This window comes from Somniosus microcephalus, chromosome 8, assembly GCF_052327205.1.
Source record: "Somniosus microcephalus isolate GS21.2 chromosome 8, FLI_Smic_1.0, whole genome shotgun sequence".
NCBI classification, from domain to species: domain Eukaryota; kingdom Metazoa; phylum Chordata; class Chondrichthyes; order Squaliformes; family Somniosidae; genus Somniosus; species Somniosus microcephalus.
This window is the reverse complement of record NC_140994.1, coordinates 27,125,493-27,145,937: the sequence shown is the minus strand read 5'-3', so window position 1 is coordinate 27,145,937 and position 20,445 is coordinate 27,125,493. Positions and strand designations below refer to the sequence as shown.

General features: G+C 43.9%; 1 protein-coding gene across 3 annotated transcripts in view; it reads left to right on the top strand.

Moving 5' to 3' along the window:
• The window catches only part of LOC147113393 (uncharacterized), a 374,107-nt gene that overhangs the window by 15,214 nt on the left and 338,448 nt on the right, over positions 1-20,445 (top strand). For all 3 annotated transcript variants that reach the window (XR_015079196.1, XM_085994401.1, XM_085994400.1), the window contains exons 2-4: positions 11,791-11,913; positions 15,049-15,210; positions 16,484-16,595. Coding sequence is in view for 2 of the 3 variants with exons in the window: in XM_085994401.1 (XP_085850527.1) it covers positions 11,841-11,913; positions 15,049-15,210; positions 16,484-16,595 (347 nt within the window). In the remaining variant the exon portion in view is untranslated. The remainder of the gene's footprint in view (positions 1-11,790; positions 11,914-15,048; positions 15,211-16,483; positions 16,596-20,445) is intronic.

The window sequence follows — 20,445 nt, the reverse complement described above, 5'->3', positions numbered from 1 at the left end:
AAGCACCGGTGTGGAAGGTGGCATCGTCGGAGTAGATGCGGCGGAAACGGAGAAACTGGGAGAATGGAATAGAGTCCTTACAGGAGGCGGGGTGGGAGGAAGTGTAGTCCAGGTAGTTGTGGGAGCCGGTGGGCTTGTAGTGAATGTTGGTCAATAACCTATCCCCAGAGATGGAGACAGAGAAGTCGAGGAAGGGAAGGGAAGAGTCGGAGATGGACCATGTGAAGGTGAGGGAAGGTTGGAAGTTCCTATCTAATCTGGGAACACCACCACCTCCAAGTTCCCCTCCAAGTCACACACCATCCTGACTTGGAAGTATATCGCCGTTCCTTCATCATCGCTGGGTCAAAATCCTGGAACTCCCTTCCTAACAGCACTGTGGGAGTACGTTCACCACACAGATTGCAGCGGTTCAAGAAAGCGGCTCACCACCACCTTCTCGAGGGCAATTAGGGATGGGTAATAAATGCTGGCCTTGCCAGCGACGCCTGCATCCCAGGAACGAATAAAATAAAACACTCAGTTTATATGGGTGCTTTCAGCACATGACCTGCAATCAGTGGAAATAGAGGAAATCGACATGCAGACCTTGATGATGTCAGTTTTAGGTGCTTCAAATTTAATTTACTTTGGAATGCCTATTTTGGATGCTATGGGCTGGATTTTGTGAATGGAGGTGGGACTGCTGCTTGTCCTGTCAATGTCCCGCCTCCATCCTCGCCTGACCAATCAGAGGGATTTTCCCCTGATTGAGCTTGTTAAGCCCGCCCTGCGGGCTCAGCAGGTCAATTAGGGAGGAAGTCACTGACGGATCACGTCAACATCAGACGTGCTATTTGTCAAGCCTTCTTGAAAGAAGAAATGACAGCTCTGTGAAGCTGTTAGATACTGCCATTCTCTTTAGATTGATGAGGCTTTGTGGTGAGGACTCATCAAACCTTTCAACTTTGTAAATTTCACATGTCTGTAAGATCGGAGGATCCAACAGCCATTATGTGAAATTGACGAGAATATCGGCTCTCCCCATCCAGCGCGACTAAAGGCTATAAAAAGAAAACAAGGTAAGTGCACACCTTACATACTTACCACTCCACACTTGCACCCATCACTCACCTCTACACCTTACTTCCAGGTGCCTCCGACCACCGCAGACCTCCTCCACGTCTCCTCCAACCCGGCGGGGTTCTCCGAGGTCAGGAAGCCTTCACCTGTGAAGGTAAAATGGCACTAATCCTTTTTTCTACCTGTTAATGGGCAGTTAAAAGGATTAAATGCCTTTCCCGCCTCCAGGAGACGGGACCCGAAGCTGCACATCTTCCCGCCTCCTGGCAAAAGCGCACGGAGGCGGGATGGGGGCGGGTTTGCCATCTGCCCCCACTTTCTCCGATTTTACCGGCTGTCCCGCCTCCATGCCCGCCTCCTCGGGGCTTGGAAAATCCAGCTCTATGACTCTCTCCTACCTGACCCGCGAATGGTAATGCAGGTGGAGCGCAAACGAGGGTCTCGGCCCCTTTATCCTCTGTGTTACGTCGCTTAAATTAGCACACAGGCATAATACAGAGGGTGTGAAGGAAAATGAAAATAAAAGCATTATATGACAGTTTTCTTCTCCTGCACACTCCTTCAGCTGCACACTGAGCATTAACTCCTGCCAGGGACAATGTAGGCTACAAATTTAACTCTGGCTTATAATGCTGTATTGGTCTTGAGCACAAAAATCTAGGCTGTCACGTCTGTACATTACCGAGGGAGTGCTGCACTGTCGGAGGCGCTGTCTTTCGGATGCGACCTTAAACTGAGGCCCTGTCTGCTCTCGCAGGTGAATATATAAGATCCCCATGGCACTATTTCGAAGAAGAGCTGGAGAGTTCTCCCCGGTGCCCTGGCCAATATTTATCTCTCAATCAACATCACAGAAACAGATTATCTGGTCATTATCACATTGCTGTTTGTGGGAGCTTGCTGTGCACAAATTGGCTGCTGCATTTCCCACATTACAACAGTGACTACATTTCAAAAGTACTTCATTTGGCTGTAAAGCGCTTTGGGACATCCTGAGGTCCTGAAAGGCATTATATAAATGCATGTCTTTTTTTTCTTTATTTGTCAGTGTTCAGCAGCAATTCAAGCACAGCGGAATGTCTCCCACCCTTCCTTTTTAAGGGCTTGTCTGAGAGCCAAAGTAAGTCACCCAACCACAACAGGCAAGTGATAACTATTCCTGGAAATCAAAGTAATTTCTGATTGGGAGTCAAGCAGTCCGTACTTGAATAATCGTGCCAGCCTGTCCTGCTACAATAGCTTAAAACAGAACACAGACATTAAAGGTAAAAACAAGTACAGTGAAATTATACATGTTTAAAGAACATCAGAAAGGATTCAATCAAAATTTGTAGTTCGGAGAAGCCAGAGGATTATAGTTAGACCTAGGCTGAAGGGGCTGAATAGGGAGGTAAAGAGTAGCATAAAGGGACAGGTAAAGAACCAGGAAGGGGAAAAAAAGGTTAGGCTTGAATATAAACAGCACCTAAAGGATTACTAAAATAGAAATCAGGAAAGAAAATAAGAAATTAGAAAGGAAAATTGCAGTGGTTTATCAAGGGGAATAAGAAGTTTTTCAGTTATGTTCACTGAAGGCAGAGGATTAGAGAACACTTTGGGCCTCTAAAGGATAAGACTGGCAGATTAGTCGTAGAGGATCAGGGCATGGATGCATTTTTAAATGGGTTCTTCACTTCGGTTTTCGCAAGAGAGGATTCCTGATCCCATAAATAAGATGACTAGGAGAGCAGGGAGTGTTTAGTGAAGATAGATATTAGTAGAGGAAGTGTTATTAAGGAACTGGAGGCCTGACTGCGTACATCTGGGAATTCTTGAGCAAGCATTGGAAGAAATAGCGGAAGCTTTGGCAGAAATCTTTTTTTAGCTCCTTGAGAGCAAGGATAGTACCTAAGGAAGATGGCTGATGTGGTTCTGACTTTTGCGATTTACACAGTAATGTTCTTTTTAATGAAAGCTAGCATGGATTTAGGAGGCATCAGTAAGCTAAAGGTGGCGGAGTGGCAGTAGATGTAACAGTATAATCTAGATGACCAAAAAGTATTTGATAGGGAATACACAAGAAACTAGTTACAACTGTCACAGTTTGAGGATTTAAAAGAAAAGGAATGATCAAAAATTGACTAAACAATAAAAATGAGGGAATAGGTATAAATGGTCCTTATTGTGGCTGGAGAAAAATGATCTTCTGGAGGGAGTGGTATTTAGGCACCTGCTCTTCAGAATGAACATCGATGAAACAATTGAGGCAGAATTTCTAGATTTGTTAAAGAGAAAAAAACACCGTGAAATCATCATTGCCCTCATTTTGTGGTCCCATGAAAATCTGTGCTGGGAATGCGTATCTGATAGCGCAGAAGTATCCAAAAGTGTTGAACTGATTGCATACAATTTTGTGGGGTCAAGTTATTTGTATATAATTGGCATAAGCTCTCATCACAGCTTTGGCCTTGTAGTGGCAGCTGGCCTAATTGGGGATGTGGAAAATCTGTCCTGCAGCTCAAATTTAAAAGATGAACCCAGTTAAAGGTAAGTGGCTGCATATAGGGGGGAAATGTTGTTTCAGGCTTTACAAGGGCTTTTCTCAGCCTTTAGCACAACATAGGGGAGGGGAGGCAGGTGATCGGGAGAAGAAGTGCCAGGCAAAAATAAAGTAAAAGGAAACCCAATGGGAAGGCACAAAACAGCATTTGTGAGTAAGTGATAGAGTGCTGCAACCTGAGTGGGTGTGAGGGCTCCAGGGCACCGTTCCCAGAGGACAGCAATGTCCTGTCAGGAGATTGTGGCCAGGCTCAATGGTCTGTATTATCTATGATGCTCTACACTGTTGGCAATCCTGCCACTTGAGAAAAATTCTATGCCCTTGTCAAGCGGATGCCTCCTTTCCATAGGAAAAGTGATGAAGTGTTCCCCTTTGCAAGCAAGGCGTCTATCACTATCTGCTGACAGCAGACTGACTTATTTACTATATATATATGCTACTAGAAGTGCCTTGGAAGGATGCAGTGGCATAATCATTTAATGCAATAGTGACCTTCAGCTCCATGGGGAGACCCATGCTTGTGGTACAAGCTGTGGACAGGTCAGCCTCAAGAAAATGTTATAGTTATGTTGCAGCCTCCTTTGTGATGCAGAGGTGCCAAAGACTGGTCTTCTCCGAATGCTCAAGAAGGATAAGGTGGCCCAGTAAACACAGGTCCAGGCAAAAGAAGAGGTGCAGTCATAATACCCAAGGTATCGTTTCACCTGCCTTTCTTGTCCCCTCCAAATATAGAAGCACCATTGGTACCCCCAAATTAATTAAAAACACAAGAGTTAGGAGCAGGAGTAGTCCACAGGCCCCTCGAGCCTGCTCCATCATTCAATAAAGTCATGGCTGATCTTCGACTGCAACTCCACTTTCCTGCCCGATCTCTATATTCTGTGGGGGAAAAATTGTGTCTCGCCCCCTTTGGGACGCTAACTTCGCCAGCGCCCCGAAAAAATTAGCACCCCCATGGCCGAAATTCATCGGTAGCGCCCTAAGAGGGAAGCGGGGTGCTACTGGAAGTGCCCCGCCTCCCTCTAGGGGCGCTGCGAGTGAATATCGCGCCACTATGTGCCGCAGCGCCACGGTACTGCAGGCCTTCCTCCCCTTAAAGGGGAGGGGCCTAGCGCAGCGCGACCCGGGGCCCAGCTGGGCCACCAGTGATCCGAGTACCGACAAAATAGCCCGGCACTCGAGAAGTGCCAGGCTCACGGAGTGCAACCGGCACTCCGCGCGGGGGGGGGGGGCTTCAAAGGAGGCCAGGGACGGCAGAGGGGGCAGGTGCTGGCAGGCGGCCAGCAACAAAAATAGCCGCCCGGCACCTTCCCTTTAATTTGCGCCGCCCCGGCTGCAGGTAGGCCCCCCTGACCCTGTCGGACATAGCGTCCGGCGGTAAGTCAGGGGGCATTACCGAAGATCGCGGCCGGGGTGATGACAGGCAGGTATCACTTTTTATTGTTGACTGAACAGTTATAATTTTTTTTTAAATATTGCTTCATGCAGTTTTATTAATTATTGTTGTTTCAGCCTGTAATTTTTTGCAGTGAAAAACATCTATTTCTAAATCCATTTTTTACAACAGTATTGCTTCCCACTGATATGGAGTTTAGAAGAATGAGGAGTGATCTCATTGAAACATATAAGATTCTGAGGGGGATTGATAGGGTAGATGCTAAGAGGTTGTTTCCCCTAGCTGGAGAGTCTAGAACTAGGGGGCAGAGTCTCAGGATAAGGAGTCAGCTTTTTAAGACTGAGATGAGGAAGAATTTCTTCACTCAGAGGGTTGTGAATCTTTGGAATTCTCTACCCCAAAGGGCTTTGGATGCTGACTCATTGAGTATATTCAAGGCTGAGATAGATAGATTTTTGGACTCTAGGGGAATCAAAGGCCTAAAAATTTGGTTGCTTTGCGCCTCCCATTAGTGCCCGAAGAAGGCGTTAACGGGCCGCAAAGCAACTAGTGTCTGGGCGCGGCGCCGCCAACACCTCCCGTGAAATTCAGCAGGGGTTAGCGGCGGTGGTAACCTATCAATCCCCCTCAGAATCTTATATGTTTCAATGAGATCACCCCTCATTCTTCTAAACTCCATATCAGCGGGAAGCAATACTCTTATTTAAAAAATGGATTTAGAAATAGATGTTTTTCACAGCAAAAAATTACAGGCGAAACAACAACAATAATTAATGAAACTGCATGAAGCAATATAAAAATAACAACTCTAACTGTTCAGTCAACAATAAAAAGTGATGCAATAGCTGTAGTGTATGTACCTTTAAGAGAGAACTACTTTTACAGCTCCTGTATACTGTAGTACCGGCAGTGACCACACCTGTATATAAGCCTTGCGCATGCCTCTGTACCCCCAGTCTTGAGACTACCCTACTCCAGTAAATACCTGTTGATTGTTAAGTTACAGCATCCGTGTGGTTATTGAAAAACATCATACTCTCAGAATCACGGATCTAACAATAGCAAAATACTGCAGATGCTGGAAATCTGAAATATCAACAGAAAACGCTGGAAAAACTCAGCAGGCCAGACAGCATCCGTGGAGAGAGAAACAGAGTTAATGTTTCAGGTCGAAGACCTTTCGTCAGAACTGGAAAAAAGCAGGAAAAGGAACAGATTTTAAAGCAAGTTTAGGGGCTGGGAAATGGGGGAGGGGATGAAAGAACAAAAGGGAAGGTCTGTGATAGGATAGAAGGCAGGAGACGTAAAGAGGCATTAAGAGATATTCAAGGCAAGAGGAGATGGTAATGGGACAGGTTAAGAAACAAAGGATGGCTCTAGATGAAGTGTAAATTGCGCTGGCAGAATGAAGGACAGCTGCCATGTGGGAGGGAAGAGAAAAAAAGCACAAACAAAAAGTGTGGATAAAAAATATATATATGTGATAGGGGCCGAGGTTATGATCTGAAATTGTTGAACTCTATGTTGAGTCCAGTGGGCTGTAAAGTGCCTCATCGAAAGATGAGGTGCTGTTCCTCGAGCTTACGCTGAGCTTCGTTGGAACAATGCAAGAGGCCGAGGACGGTGAGGTCTGAGTGGGAGTGGAGCGGTGAATTAAAGTGACAGGCGACCGGAAGCTCGGGGTCCTCCTTATGGAATAAAAAGTGATACCTGCCTGTAAGAAGCCAATCTTTACAGGCCAGGTCATTCACACACTGTTATGCCCATTTCATATGGGCAGGAAGATGTCTAGAAGAAAAACTTGCATTTATATACCACCTTCCACATCCTCTGGCTATGAAGTGCTTTGGGACATCCTATCAATTATTTTTGAAGTGCAGTCGCTGTGGTTAGGCAAATGCATCAACCAGTTTGTGCACAGCAAGGTCCTATAGACAGCAGTGAGATGAATGACCAGTCTATTTTGATAGTGTTGGATGAGGAATGAATGTTGGCCAGGACTGAAAGTGGTATAATATCTTGTATATTTTAAAGTATCACTGGAAAGGGAGCACCTCTGACAATGTAGCACTCCCTCAGTATTGCACTTCTGTTTCAGTCAAGGTTGATAAGTTCAAGTCCTGGAGTGGGGCTTGAACCTACAGTCGCCTTACCTAGAGGCCCACGTATCCCAGGGGCGCATGCGCATGCCCAACCAATAAAAGAACGGAATCCCCATTCATACTTATGGGAGTTTCGTACGTACAGAAACCCCATAAGTATGAATGGGGATCACTTAAAAAATACACAAAATAAATATATTTTTTACCTATTTAAAATGAATTAAAATGCTATTTAATTAAAAATTTTAAACAAAAATTTGATTTTTTGAAAAAAAAATTATGTTTGAACAGGGCTAAAAATAAACTTACCTGATTGGACAGGGTTTTTAATGTATAAATGAGTGATAACATTTTATTTTTCTATTTTTTAAAACTCATGTTGGTAAAAGCAGGTCTTACACCTGCTTTACCAGGCGTAAGAATTTCACGGGCATTCAGCAGGCGGAAGTTGGACAAATAGCCCAACCCTCCACCCGCAGAGGCCCGTCTCCCGCGGATGTAGAGGATCTGTCGAGAAGATTCTTGACAGATTGCAAGTTCCGGGTTTTAGCGCATGCGCTTCGCATGCCTAAACCCCAAATTAGCGTGGTCCCTACGGGCGCCTGCACACCCATAGGGGTTGCAAAATATGGCCCATTATGTGCAAGCTTGCAATTTTCTGTTATTTGTAAGGTTAATGATATTAACTATTTAGACTTTGGAATCAAAAACACTATTTCTAAATTTGCAGACACCAAATTGGGGGGGAATCGTCAACACTGAGGAGGACTGCAACAAATTACAAGAAGACATTAATAAACTTTCAAAAGGAGCATATAATTGGCAAATGAATTTCAACATAGATAAGTGTGAGGTATATTTTGATAAGAAAAATAAGGAGATCACATTACTTGGAAAATAAGAATCTAAATGGGGTAGAGGAGCAAAGGGATCTGGCAGTACAAATATACAAATCACTAAAAGTAGCGACGCAGGTTAATAAGACCATAAAAAAGCAAACCAAGCTCTAGGGTTTATTTCTAGAGGGATAGAATTGAAAAGTAGAGAAGTTATGCTAAACTTTTATTGAATCTTGGTTAGACCACGCTTAGAGTACTGCGTACAGTTCTGGTCGCTATATTATAAAAAGGATATAGAGGCACAGGAGAGGGTGCAAAAAAGATTTACAAGAATGATACCGGAAGTGCAAGGGTATACCCATCAGGAAAGGATGAACAGGCCGGGTCTCTCTTTTGAAAAGAGAAGGCTGAGGGGTGACCTAATAGAGGTCTTCAAAATGATGAAAGGTTTTGATAAAGTAGACAAAGAGGGGTTGATTTTCATTACGCTGTCGGGAAGGAGGCGGGACTACAACTTTCGGGTTTTAGTCCCGCCTACATCGACGTCCGGCCAATCCACGCGATTTTCCCTTGATTGACCTTGTTGAGCCTGCCCAGCGGGCTCAGCAGGCCAATTAAGGTCTACCCGGCAACAGGTGACATCACAGACTGAAATTTCATCTGTCAAGAGGTGTTGACAGGTGAAATATCCGTGTTTCACAGCTGTTTGAAGCTGTCAAACACTGACAGTCTGACTTCTAACCTGAGTCCTTCTACACAGACTCAGTTAGAACTGTCGCCGGCAATGAAAGCTGCAGGCTGTCACTTTTGACAGCTCACAGCCATTTTGCTTTCAATGCCAGCTGAGTGATGGACTCCCGAAACCTAGAGGAAGAAAGGCTGTTAAGGTAAGTACAGGTAATTTAAACTTCTTTACACACTTTAGACACACCAAACACCCTTAACTTTGCACTCATGCACCCATCACTCACCTGAACACCGACATCTCGACCTCTCCAAGTCCTTCAACCCGACGGCCCGCCTGCTGTAACCTGGCCTGGTTTGGAGCCGTCGGGAATCCCACACGACACCCCTCAAAATAGGGATTAGGCTAAAAACTGCCTGTTAACTACCTGTTAACAGGCAGTTAATTGGCACGAATCCCTTCCCACCTCGGGTCGGCGGGTCCCAGGGCAGGGCGGGTACCTGCCTCCTCTGAAACTTATGTGGAGGCGGGTTTTGGGCTTGATGGTGTCGGGACCCCCGATTTCGGGATTTTTGCCCCCCGCCCGCCTAAAAGCCCACCTCACGGCACACTGAAAATCTAGGCCAAAGTGTTTCCACTTGTGGAGAAAAGCAAAACTAGAGGCCATCAATATAAGATAGTCACCAAGAAATCAAATAGGGAATTCAGAAGAAACTTCTTTACCCAGAGAATGTGGAACTCGCTATCAAAGGGAGTAGTTGAGGCAAATAGTATAGATGCATTTAAGGGAACCGAGATAAACATATGAGGGAGAAGGGAATAGAGGGTTATGCTGATAGAATTAGATGAGGAGGCTCGAGTGGAGCATAAACACCGCCATGGATCAGTTAGGCCAAATGGCCTGTTTACGTGCTATATATTCCATGTAATTCTATGTTTGCTTCACTTCCAAAAGGGAGAATATTTTATTTTAACCAGTAACATTAATGTACAGCCAACTGCAGAACTACTTACTGTTCACTTTATTAAACAGTAAACTATTTCACCAAAGGAATCTGTGAGACATTCATCGACCAGATTTCTTTATTGGGGGAGCCTACCATGAATGCCATATCAATAGGTTCAAAAAGAAGTTTGACAAATCTGTATTGCTGGAACATGTAGAGAAATTTAAATTTAAAATTAAAAAAAAAATGGTGACAACTGGTGTTTAGATTAGTGATTAGGATTGTACTTGCTATTTAAAGGGGCTGCATTTATTGCTGGCTAGTGAATTTTGTTGTTGTTGGAGGCACAGATGGCTGGGGAATATCAAAGAACCCCTCGCTTTACAGACGCTGCTGGTGGTTCTACTGCAGGAAATGTAGGTGAGGAAGGTTGCCTGTTTGAGTTGCCAGATGTTCTCCCCATGGTTGAATTATGCATTCTGCTCGCAAGGAAGGAGCCTGAAGAGTTAATGCTGAGTCTCTTTTTTTTCAGTCAGCTGGGTGTCTGATAATGCATGGAATCTATCATCATGCTTAATAATCTCCAAATCAGTCCACTGTTTTATTTGCCAATATAGAGTGCGCACTCTTTCCCCATAGAAACATATCCCACTTATCCAAATCAGAGAGATTTGGTGTAGTTTGTCAGAGCCAATACTTAGAAACCCCCAATTGTGCACAGATGGAATTTAACAAGCTAAAACTTTATAACTCACCAGTACAGAGCATTGGTAAGTTTTCCACGTTTTATCCAGCTAGGACCACCCTACCCATTGAGACATTAGCTTGCAGGATTATCTGAAGCTAAGTGAGAAGATTTCTGGTCCCCAGTAACAAGTCTACCCCTCCAAGCTTGTCATTGTGACAGAGCCTTGGAATACTGTGGACTGCCTAGTTCAGGCACTGGATTACCAGGCTGTCTTGGTTCTGAGCTTCCATCTTCAGGTGCCATCCCAGAGGATACATATAGTGAATTTGAGGAAGTAGCACCAGGTGAATCACAAAGGGCTGGATTTTCTCAGCCCCGAGGAGGCGGGACTGCCGGGAAAGTTGCAGAATTTGGGGGCAGGTGGCAAACCCGCCTCCATGCCCTCTTGCCAGGAGCCGGGAAGCCATCCTGCCCCGGGTCCCGTCTCCTTGGAGGCGGGAAGGGATTAAAGCCTATTAACTGCCTGTTAACAGGCAGAAAATACGATTATCCTCCTTTTTCGTTCTGAAGTGCGGGCTTCCCGACCTGGGGAACCCCGCCAGGGTGTAGGAGCCGAGTACAAGGTCTGCGGGGGGTCGGAGGGGTCTGAAAGTGCAATGTAGAGGTGAGTGATGGGTGCAAGTATGGAGTGGTAAGTATGTGAGGTGAGTGTAACGTGTTAGAAAATGTTAACTTACTTTTGTTTCTGCCTACAGCCTTCAGCTGCTGTGGAGCTGGAGTCCTGACATCTCCATTGTAGGGATCACAGACTGGCTGTTGGATCCTCCAATCCAACAATCATCTGATTTCTACAAAGTAGAAAGGTTTGTTGAGTCCTGAACACAAGGACTCATCAAACTACACTGAATGTCAGTGTTTGACAGCTTCACAGAGCTGTCAAACGATGACATTTCTTCTTTCAAAAATTCTTGACAGATGACACGTCATACGTTGACATGCTCTGTCACCGACTTCCCCCTAATTGGCCTGCTGAGCCTGCCGGGCGGGCTTAACAAGGTCAATCAGGGGAAGATCCCGCTGGTTGGCCAGAGGCTGATGGAGGCGGGACTAAAACCAGGCAAGCAGCAGCCCCGCCTCCAACACGTCTCCATTCAGAAAATCCAGCACAAAGGATATGTGAGGAGGAACAAGTGAAGGTGGCAGAGGAGGAGCAGGAACCTGCTGCCTGGCTGGCCACATGATACCATCAATGACCTCCTTTATTTTCGGAAATACAGCAGTGTGATGAAACTGGTGAAAGGAAATGAAAGTGCTGAACGATGCATAACTCGGGTGTCTGGTACATGTCGGGCATCACATTGAATGAAATGCAGGTGATCCTACGTTAAGCTAGAGGGAGCTAAGGTAGAAAATTTGAGATTGCTGGTGGCCTTGGCTGCCACTGACTTTAATATAGAAACAATCTCTATTAAAAGTACATTAGAAAGCACAAGAGCTTGCATAATAATTTATCTAATTTATTTTTGTTTCAGTTGCATAATTACAATTTCCTCCTGGCTGAGTAACTGCTTCATTGTTCACTATGGCATTCAGGACAAAATCTCGGAAACCTAAATCATTGGATTCTAGTGTTATACTCGGGGCAATCTCACCAGGTAAGGAAAATGAAAGGAATCACATATGCAAGCTTCAAAATACAGATATCAGTCAGTACCAGTTAAGCTCATGGCATACTCAACTCAATATCTATATGTTTAGGAGAAGGAAAAATCAGCTTCGGGTTCAGTATTGAGACATGAAAGGAGCAGTGTTCCTTGACTTCAAAAAGTCTAATTTATAAAAAAAAAGGTATTGCATATTTAGAAACAAATTTAGGAATTGGGTAGCACTCTATCAGGGACACCAATTTGCACGTGAATAGGGCATGCACACTGCTGCTGTGTATTCCTACCCACCTGAAACCTGATTATTCTTATCAGGCAACACACGGTACAGTGCCAGATACAATAAGCTCACTATCCATTCTTCCAGTCTAGCTGACCTGGAGACAGGATAGAGGGAGGTAGGCTTGACTGCTAAGAGGAATTGATGCTCTTGCAATAATTAAAAAATATTTTCATAGTTGCTTCAGGGAAAAATAAATCTGCAGTGGGAAAATAATATATGCAGCTCCTTTCATAGTACTTTGTAGCCAATTTATAACTTTTTCATCTCCCAGTTTTGTTGCAAGATGTCGTTTTTAATGTATATCGCTAGCCAGCCAGGGCCATACATTTAAAAATAAGCTACTGTCAACAGGAGGGTGACCAGTCTGATGGTCCAAATGATAAATTCACTGCCAAAGTATGACTGCACTGTGTTCTCACACCTGGGAGTTTTCTTTTGAAAACATTTCACACAGTGTCTCCCACAACTCACTGCGTTTATAAGGGAAAAATGTGTTTCTATTACGTTGGCAGAGCTGGTTTTCCACAGATCAAATGATCTCTGCCATGTGCCGGTCCTGCTGTTTAGTGGTCCAACAACCTTTTATAGCATTTATAATAACAGAACCACCTTTGAAAAAGGCTTTTGTGATTTAACAATTTTATCTTCTCGCTCATAAAACAGCTCTATTTATAGTGTATTGCTTTCGCCAGCTGGAAGGAGAGAGCAGCGGCCCAAGAAAAATTTGCCTCCTCCAGCCCAATTATCCAAAAGCCCTCCCACTCTTTATCATAAAATAACTTCAGTACAAATACAGGTGGAGAAACATGTGGGGAGAGAAGAGGAAGCTCACGGCAAGTCATGTTTTTGGTTACAGCTGCCTTCATATAGTCCCAGAGCGGTAGGAAAGGGAAGTCAGAAGTCGGAAACACACCAAAAGCTGGGTGTCCTTTAAGTCAGCTTTTTTTGATTGGTGACATTTATGGCTTCAGCCATTATTAGCTTCCCTTTTGCTGCAGTGAATGAGGTTCAGTGTGCAGCTCCAGTAGTATATTTGCATACACCATAGTTCCAGTTAGGACATAGCACTGTCATTTGTGGTACAGGAAACTTTGTTATATCCGGCATCGACGGGACCGAGCTGTTGCCGATCTATCAAAACTGCCAGACATACAAAGTTAATGTTGAAGCATACGGAGGTTTTCATCTCCGTATCTGACAACAAACACTGTTGCTTAGCAACAGCTTGTAAACAGTCGGCCCGTACCTTGGAAGCGTCTCTGTAGCTTAGCAACAGCTTCAGAGAGACTTTCCAGAGCCCGACTGTTGAAAACAAAGCCACGAGAAGAAAAAAAACCTACGAGAAGAAAAAAAACCTAACAAAACGGCTCCTGATTTCTGCTGGTAGATCGAGGTTTCCGGACATACAGCCTCTGGATAAACCAAAGTTCCCTGTATGAAACTGGTTAGGGTAAATAATGTACTTTGACATCACTTCATTACCTAAGTAATTTGGGATTTAAGAACGAGGATTTATGTGAGGTAAAATCATGCGGTGCAATACTAACATACAAAAGCTTAGTATAGTCACATGAAATTTCTCTCTCTGCTATTTTAATGGAGGTGTTGCCTGCTAGACCAACAGCTTCTAGGTTTATTTGGACCTGAATGTGAAGATGTGTGTGCCCCTGTAACAGACATCTGCCTTCAATCTGATAGAAGAAGCTACACAGGACAATTTGTGCCGTACCACTTGGAGGTTTTAGACATCCAAATCCAATGCTGCATTCCTGGCTTACTTGTTAACCTACAGGAGAACTGTTTGGAAACATGTCATACATCACAAACTTAACCTGCATTGGGATTCTGCTGTCATTGAAGATGGATCAGAATGCCTTTTGCCCCATCTCAGTGCAGTCCCAAAGGACTGTGTCCAGGCTAACTCTTTTATGTAAATTGCCAATTAGCATGACAATTGCCATCATCAATAAGAGTTAACAGGTGCCCCCCCTTATTTTAAAGAGGCACAAACAATACACTGCAAATTATAAGTAAATTAAAGGAAACTTAACAAATTAAATCAAAATATTGTCCCTGGTGTTGATCATGCATTCCAGTCCCTCCGGTGCCCATCAGTCGCGGAGGGCCTCAAGCGTACCAGCGGACACTGCATGCACCCTCTCCAGGAATACCCGGTGTCCAAGCTAAAGTTGGCATCCATCAGAATGACCAAGTACTGAGATGCATTAACAATCTGGACAAATGCCTCATGTATCTTCTAATCAATACCTTTTGAGATCTGTTTTTGATAGCTAAGATACTGCAGTTGGGGCACCCATCTTAATAACCCACCAGTTAGCCCACTGGATTTCATAGCTTTGAGCAAGTAGCATCTTACTTTGCACTGATTTTTTTGGATGTTGTTCATTCCATTCTTTTGTTTGCCCTCTTTTATGGCTTTCATAATGAGCCGTTAAACTGCCTGTTCAGATGGCATTATAGATCCCGTGGCACTACTCGAAGAAGAGTCGTGGGGTTTTCCGTGATGCTGCATGCATCACTCCTCCAACTAACATACCAAAAACAGATTAACTGGTCATTGACCTCACTGCAGTTTGAGGGAGCTTGCTGTGTACAGAGTAGCAGCTGTGCTTATGTACAGTTACCACACTTAAAGCGCTTCAGATACAATTAATTAATTTTAAGTTCTTTCTAAGAGATGTGATAAGATGCTATATAAATGCAAGTTTCTTTTTAGAAGAAGCAATCCAATCCAAAGGAACTTGCTATATTGAATAAATGCACCGTGCCTGAATTTTATGGAGAGTGCTGTTCCATTCATTATTTTTTCACTATTTGAACAGCTAACCAGTATCTTGTGCGTCTGATTGAGGACAAGAAGGAACTGTCCTTCAAAAAGCCAACAGAGGATAGAATGAATTTGGTGTTTCAGGTATTAGATGACCTCTTGCCACAACTGGGTATGTTTACCAGAGTACTGAAACTCATCAGGGATGAACTCTATGGTAAGAAGAAGCAAGTTATGAATATTCCATTTCTACAACTATGTAAATATTATTCAGTGCAAGCCTCCAATCAATATTGATTTATTTTTCACTTTAATAATTTTAACACTTATTTTGGTGAAAAGGGAGGAAAAAAGGCGCTAAATGGGTGCTGTGCTAATAAGACACACCTTGTTTACAAGTCTGGTTTTAGCATGCAAATTTAGTCCTAATTGCTGATTACCATAATTTGAACTTGCTTGGAGGTGCTGAAGCAGACACCTGCAGGTTTAGCACTCAAGCACTGATTAGACACAATTTCTGTGAAGCAGTATATGTGGACTCCACGCACTCACTTCCACCGGAGATGTGGTGTGTGCTGGCTGACACACAGCGGCAGGTTTCAGGATGGCTCAGGGACCAAGGGAGAGGGCGCACAGGTTCTCGGACACGGCACTGGAGGTCCTGGTGGAGAAGGTCCAGAGGGGGAGGGACGTCTTGTACCTGCAGGGGGGAAGGTGTCCACCTCGCACTCCTGTCCCTCTCTCCTGCAGCAGCTGGTGCTGCTCTGCCTGGCCTCATGTCCTCCTGCAGACCAAGGGGACCCCTAGCAAGATGCCATTGACCAGGCAGTCCCTTTCTCCTGGTGACTCCTATAAGTTGTCCAATAAAGTAGAGCAGCTCAGCACTTACTCTTTTTAGGTGAAGTCCTCGGAGAATTTCCAGAATTATTGTTGGTGAAATCCTGACACTGTGTCTCAAAGTCTCCCGAAGTGTTTCAAAAGTTCTCTTCTAACCGCCAACAGCAAGTTGACAATAAAAGGTGATATATCCTTAAGTAGTGCTCAAAATCCTCTGCAATGGCTTGTTTACTCCCAATCAGTTGGTCGCTGTTAGAAGAGGGCATTAGTTCAAGTGCTAGCCACCAAATTGCCGTGTAGCCTCCTTGATGAGCGCTAGCAGACAATTTAAATGGCAATCAGCCCCTTAACAATCCTCCGGGCAGCTGTTCCTAGTGCAAGCTTCAACTCCTTTACCAAGATGGTGCTGTGCGCTAAACGCAGGCTAAACCGGTGTTTCAGCTTAAGACCCCATCTTGGCCACCTCGGAGGCTCTTCAGCCGGGAAAAAATCACCCCCAGTATATTTTATGCTACTTCTTGATGTGATTATATTCTTGTATTTCAGTTGAGTATCAGATTAAACTTTTCACTGGTAAATGCTGGGTTAGATTTTCTTGGTAAAATAGTAAGCAGCTTTTCAAAAATATGCTATCTTACTCTGATGTCTTGTAGCTGGAGTATATAGTTCCCAACTTACGGGGAGTTCAGGACCAGAATCTGGAATAGCTGATGCAATCGCACAAGCACCTTACTTCAGCTTGCTTCATCAATTACAGGAAAAACGGTTAGTGATAACAGAGTAATGAACCTTTGTTGTGCATATTACAGGTAGCATGACCTAGAGAATTATTTCAGTAACAAAAGTGCTAACCCTTTAACTGCAACTTGCAAGGACTATTTCCGGCCATAATGAAGTGCAATAGCACAATAAATGGCTGTAGTTGCCATTAGAAAAGTGAGACTATATTGACCACACATAAAAATGTTAGTTTTATTTTTCTTAAGCACAGAAGAAAATGTTCTCTCCTTGCTCGTGACCAAAATTGCTGGGAATGTACTCAGTTTTATATACTGTGAAATGTACTTGAAAATATATATTTTACAGTATATTTTCAACAGGTGGTTCAAGTGAAATAGTTAAACTAGGTTCTGTTGGTGATATTGAACCATCAACATAGTGTTAATAATGTTACATATAAGTGCTAAATTCAAAATTATATGGAAATATAGGGGGTGATTTTGCCAATGGGGAGCTTTTGGAGGCGGGACACCCACTTGTCGGGTTTTAGTCCCGCCTCCATCGACTTCTGGCCAACCTACGCTATTTTCCCTTGATTGACCTTGTTAAGCCCGCCCAGTGGGCTTAGCAGGCCAATTAAGGGAAAGCCGGTTGCAGAGAATGTCAACGTATGATGTTTCATCTGTCAAAAATTTTTGACAGGTGAATTGTCCTTGTTTGACAGCTCTGTGAAGCTGTCAAACAGTGACATTCTCTGTAGTTTGATGAGGTCTTGACCTCTGCAAACCTCTTTCTTTTGCAGAAATAAGATGGTTGTTGCATTGGAGAATGCAACGGCCATCTGACATCTCTACCGCGGAGGTGCAAGACTCTCCGCATACCCACCGACTGAAGCCTGCAGGAAGAAACAAAGGTAAGTACACGTTTCTAACACTTTCCACTTACTTCAGATACTCACCTCTCCATACATGCACCCATCACTTACCTTCACAGCGCACTTTTGCACCCATCTGACCCCCGTGGACCCACTCCTCGCCTCAGTGAACCTGGCGGGGTTCAGAGCCTTCGGGAAGCCCGCACTTGTGTGGGCAAAATGGTGATAAGCCTATTTTCTGCCTGTTAACTACCTTTTAACAGGCAGTTAAGTGGCTGTAATCCCTTCCCACCTCCAAGGAGACGGGACCCAGCGCGGGACGTCTACCCACCTCCTGGCAAGATGGCACGGGGGCGGGTTGGGCACCTGCCCCCAAATTCTGCCATTTTCCCGGCAGTCCCGCCTCCATACCCGCCTCCCCAGGGCTGGCAAGATAGCGCCCATAGACTATGTAGATAAACATATTCCTGAAGAGTCTTGCATCCAGTAGTAGGTGCTCAGACTGATTCGAACACTGCAGCTTTAAATCTCAAATCTATCATTCGGAGATTAATTACTTTCATTCTGGGGGAGCCCAGGCGTACCCCTGTCACCCATCTTGTCAATTCATCTTCTGGACAAATATCAAGTTCAGTTTGACATTCATGCATCTGTAGCTTTCTTCATTAAGTTGGACTCCTAACTCTCTGAATTACAGGTTGAACACTGGAGAGCCACATGCTTTTTCCTAATTAGAACAATTAATGGTTGTGTTCTGTTTCCCAGGCATCATTTTGTCAGTGATTGTGCCACTGAAGAGGAGTCTTTCATTCCACTAGTCTGAGCTGGATTGCACTGTAGGTTGCAGATGTGAAGGCACTGTATGCTAACTCACTACGCCAGACAATTCTCTGCTTTTTGTTATTCAGTACTTGAGTACTGTTTATTGGACTCTCAGTGGTAAAATGATTATATTTCTGTAGTACAGGAAACTTTGGTTTATCCGGAGGTTATATGTCCAGAATACTCGATCTAATGGCAAAAATCAGGAGCCGTTTTCTATATGTTTTTTTAGTTCTCGTTGCTTTTTTTTCCCAGTCAAGCACTGCAAGGTCTGTAGCTATAGTAACAGCTTCAGCTACAGACGACTGTTTTGAAGCTGTTGCTAAGCAACAGCGTTTGTTGATTCACACGGAGCTTCTCAGTTCCGTATGTTTAAACATTAACTCTGGTATGTCCGGCACTTTTGATGTTACGGCACCAGCTCGGTCCCGTCAGTGCCGGATATCAGAAAGTTTCCTGTATGATTAAGTTTAAAATTGTGATAATTCAAATTTTCTGATTTAGATGTTAACACATGGATGATTTGATTAAATTTTGGTGAACATTTTTTGTTGATGTATCAATTAACCTTGTTGCCATTTTCAAATAAGAGTGGGGCCATTGCTTCATAGTATGCACACACCATTTAATGAATCTGGGGCCATGTTGCTGGGAATGTTACGGGAAATATCTTGAAGGGATGTTAGTGAACAGAAAACAAAGGGAGATAAATGTTGATACTGTTTAACAAAAATTGAATTGTTTCAAGGGAGTATCACTCATGAAGCTTATTAGTGAGCTGTTCTGTCTAGAGGGAGTGTTTCAAGGTGCTGACTAATTAATTGGATTGTCCGTAGGGAGTGCCCACCCTGTTTAATGTGTCATATATAATAACAACTTGCATTTATATAGCTCCTTTTAACGTTGGAAAACCTCCCAAGGGGCTTCACAGGAGCGTAATCAAACAAAAATTGACTCTGAGCCAAAGAAAGAGATATTTGAAGGTGACTAGAAGCTTGGGCAAAGAAGTAAGTTTTAAGGAGGGTCTTAAAGGAAGAGAGAGAAGTGAAGAGGTTTGGGGAGGGAACACCAGAACTTATATTTATTCATATACGATGAACCCCACCCAAAATTCCAGCCAAAAAAATCCATGACCTGCATATAAGACGAGACAAAGTCTACCTGCCACAATGTTCATGTCAGCTGGTGTCCATAAATATATTTACTCTTTTTATTTCACCAGTGTATTGCTAGCCGCCATTCCTGTAAACTGTCTTTCTGCTTGGCTGCTCTAGTGCTGATATTTAAATAACTTTTTCTCCCAGCCCCAATCTTAGCATCAGCTGCTGATATTAATTCATCGGCCCCTGTGTCTATCCTGCTGAGCCAGGGGGTGGTTTGTTAATTTGAATACCCTGGGCCGTTGCCTGAGCCACTGGGGTGCATCTTGCGTGCCTGCCTGCCGAAGGAGGTTGGGAATCTCGGCAGACTGAGCTGCACCTTGTGGGATGACGGGGGGGGGTATGCCGGGGCTCCCACCGAATGAAAGCAAAACTGCCCCCTCAACCCCTTTTTTGTATGGCGGAAGGACTGCAGATTTTCGGCTCCCTTTTCTTCTGTGCAAGCAATATAAGATGTGGACTCAATGGTCTCTCCACTCAACAGGACCTTTTCTCCTTCAACCTGAAGGATAGGACAAATCTTGTTTATGGGCTTCTCCATAACTTGACAGGAGCTTAGCTTTTGTAGGGTGAAGTTGGCCTACAAGTTTTTCTGCATCTCTGAGATGCTGCTCAGTGTTCTGTCTGCCAGATCTTTCAAGAACTGGTAAAACTTGCCAAATTAGGACAGGTATGTACAAATGTCAGTTGAAGCTGGAATGTTTTTGAGCTTGTGACCCTTTGAGTTGGGGGTCCAAACTGCTAGCAGGTTGCCCCAAGGCCCAAATGAATTTTAAAGGTTTTTTTGTGAGGTAAAGGATTAAAGATAGTGTTAACTAAAGTTAATCTCCAATTTAAACTTCTGACAGCAAGTCTTTTAAATTCTGACAGGTATTGGATTCCTTATATTAAGTTATTATAATTTGAAAGGTTTAAAATTCCAAATGCTTCAATTATATTTTCACATTTATGTTTCTACCCCTATTCTCAATTAACTTGAGTTAAATCTCAACCATGAACCTCATATCATCTACATATAATGTGAAATAGTTCAGGTGGA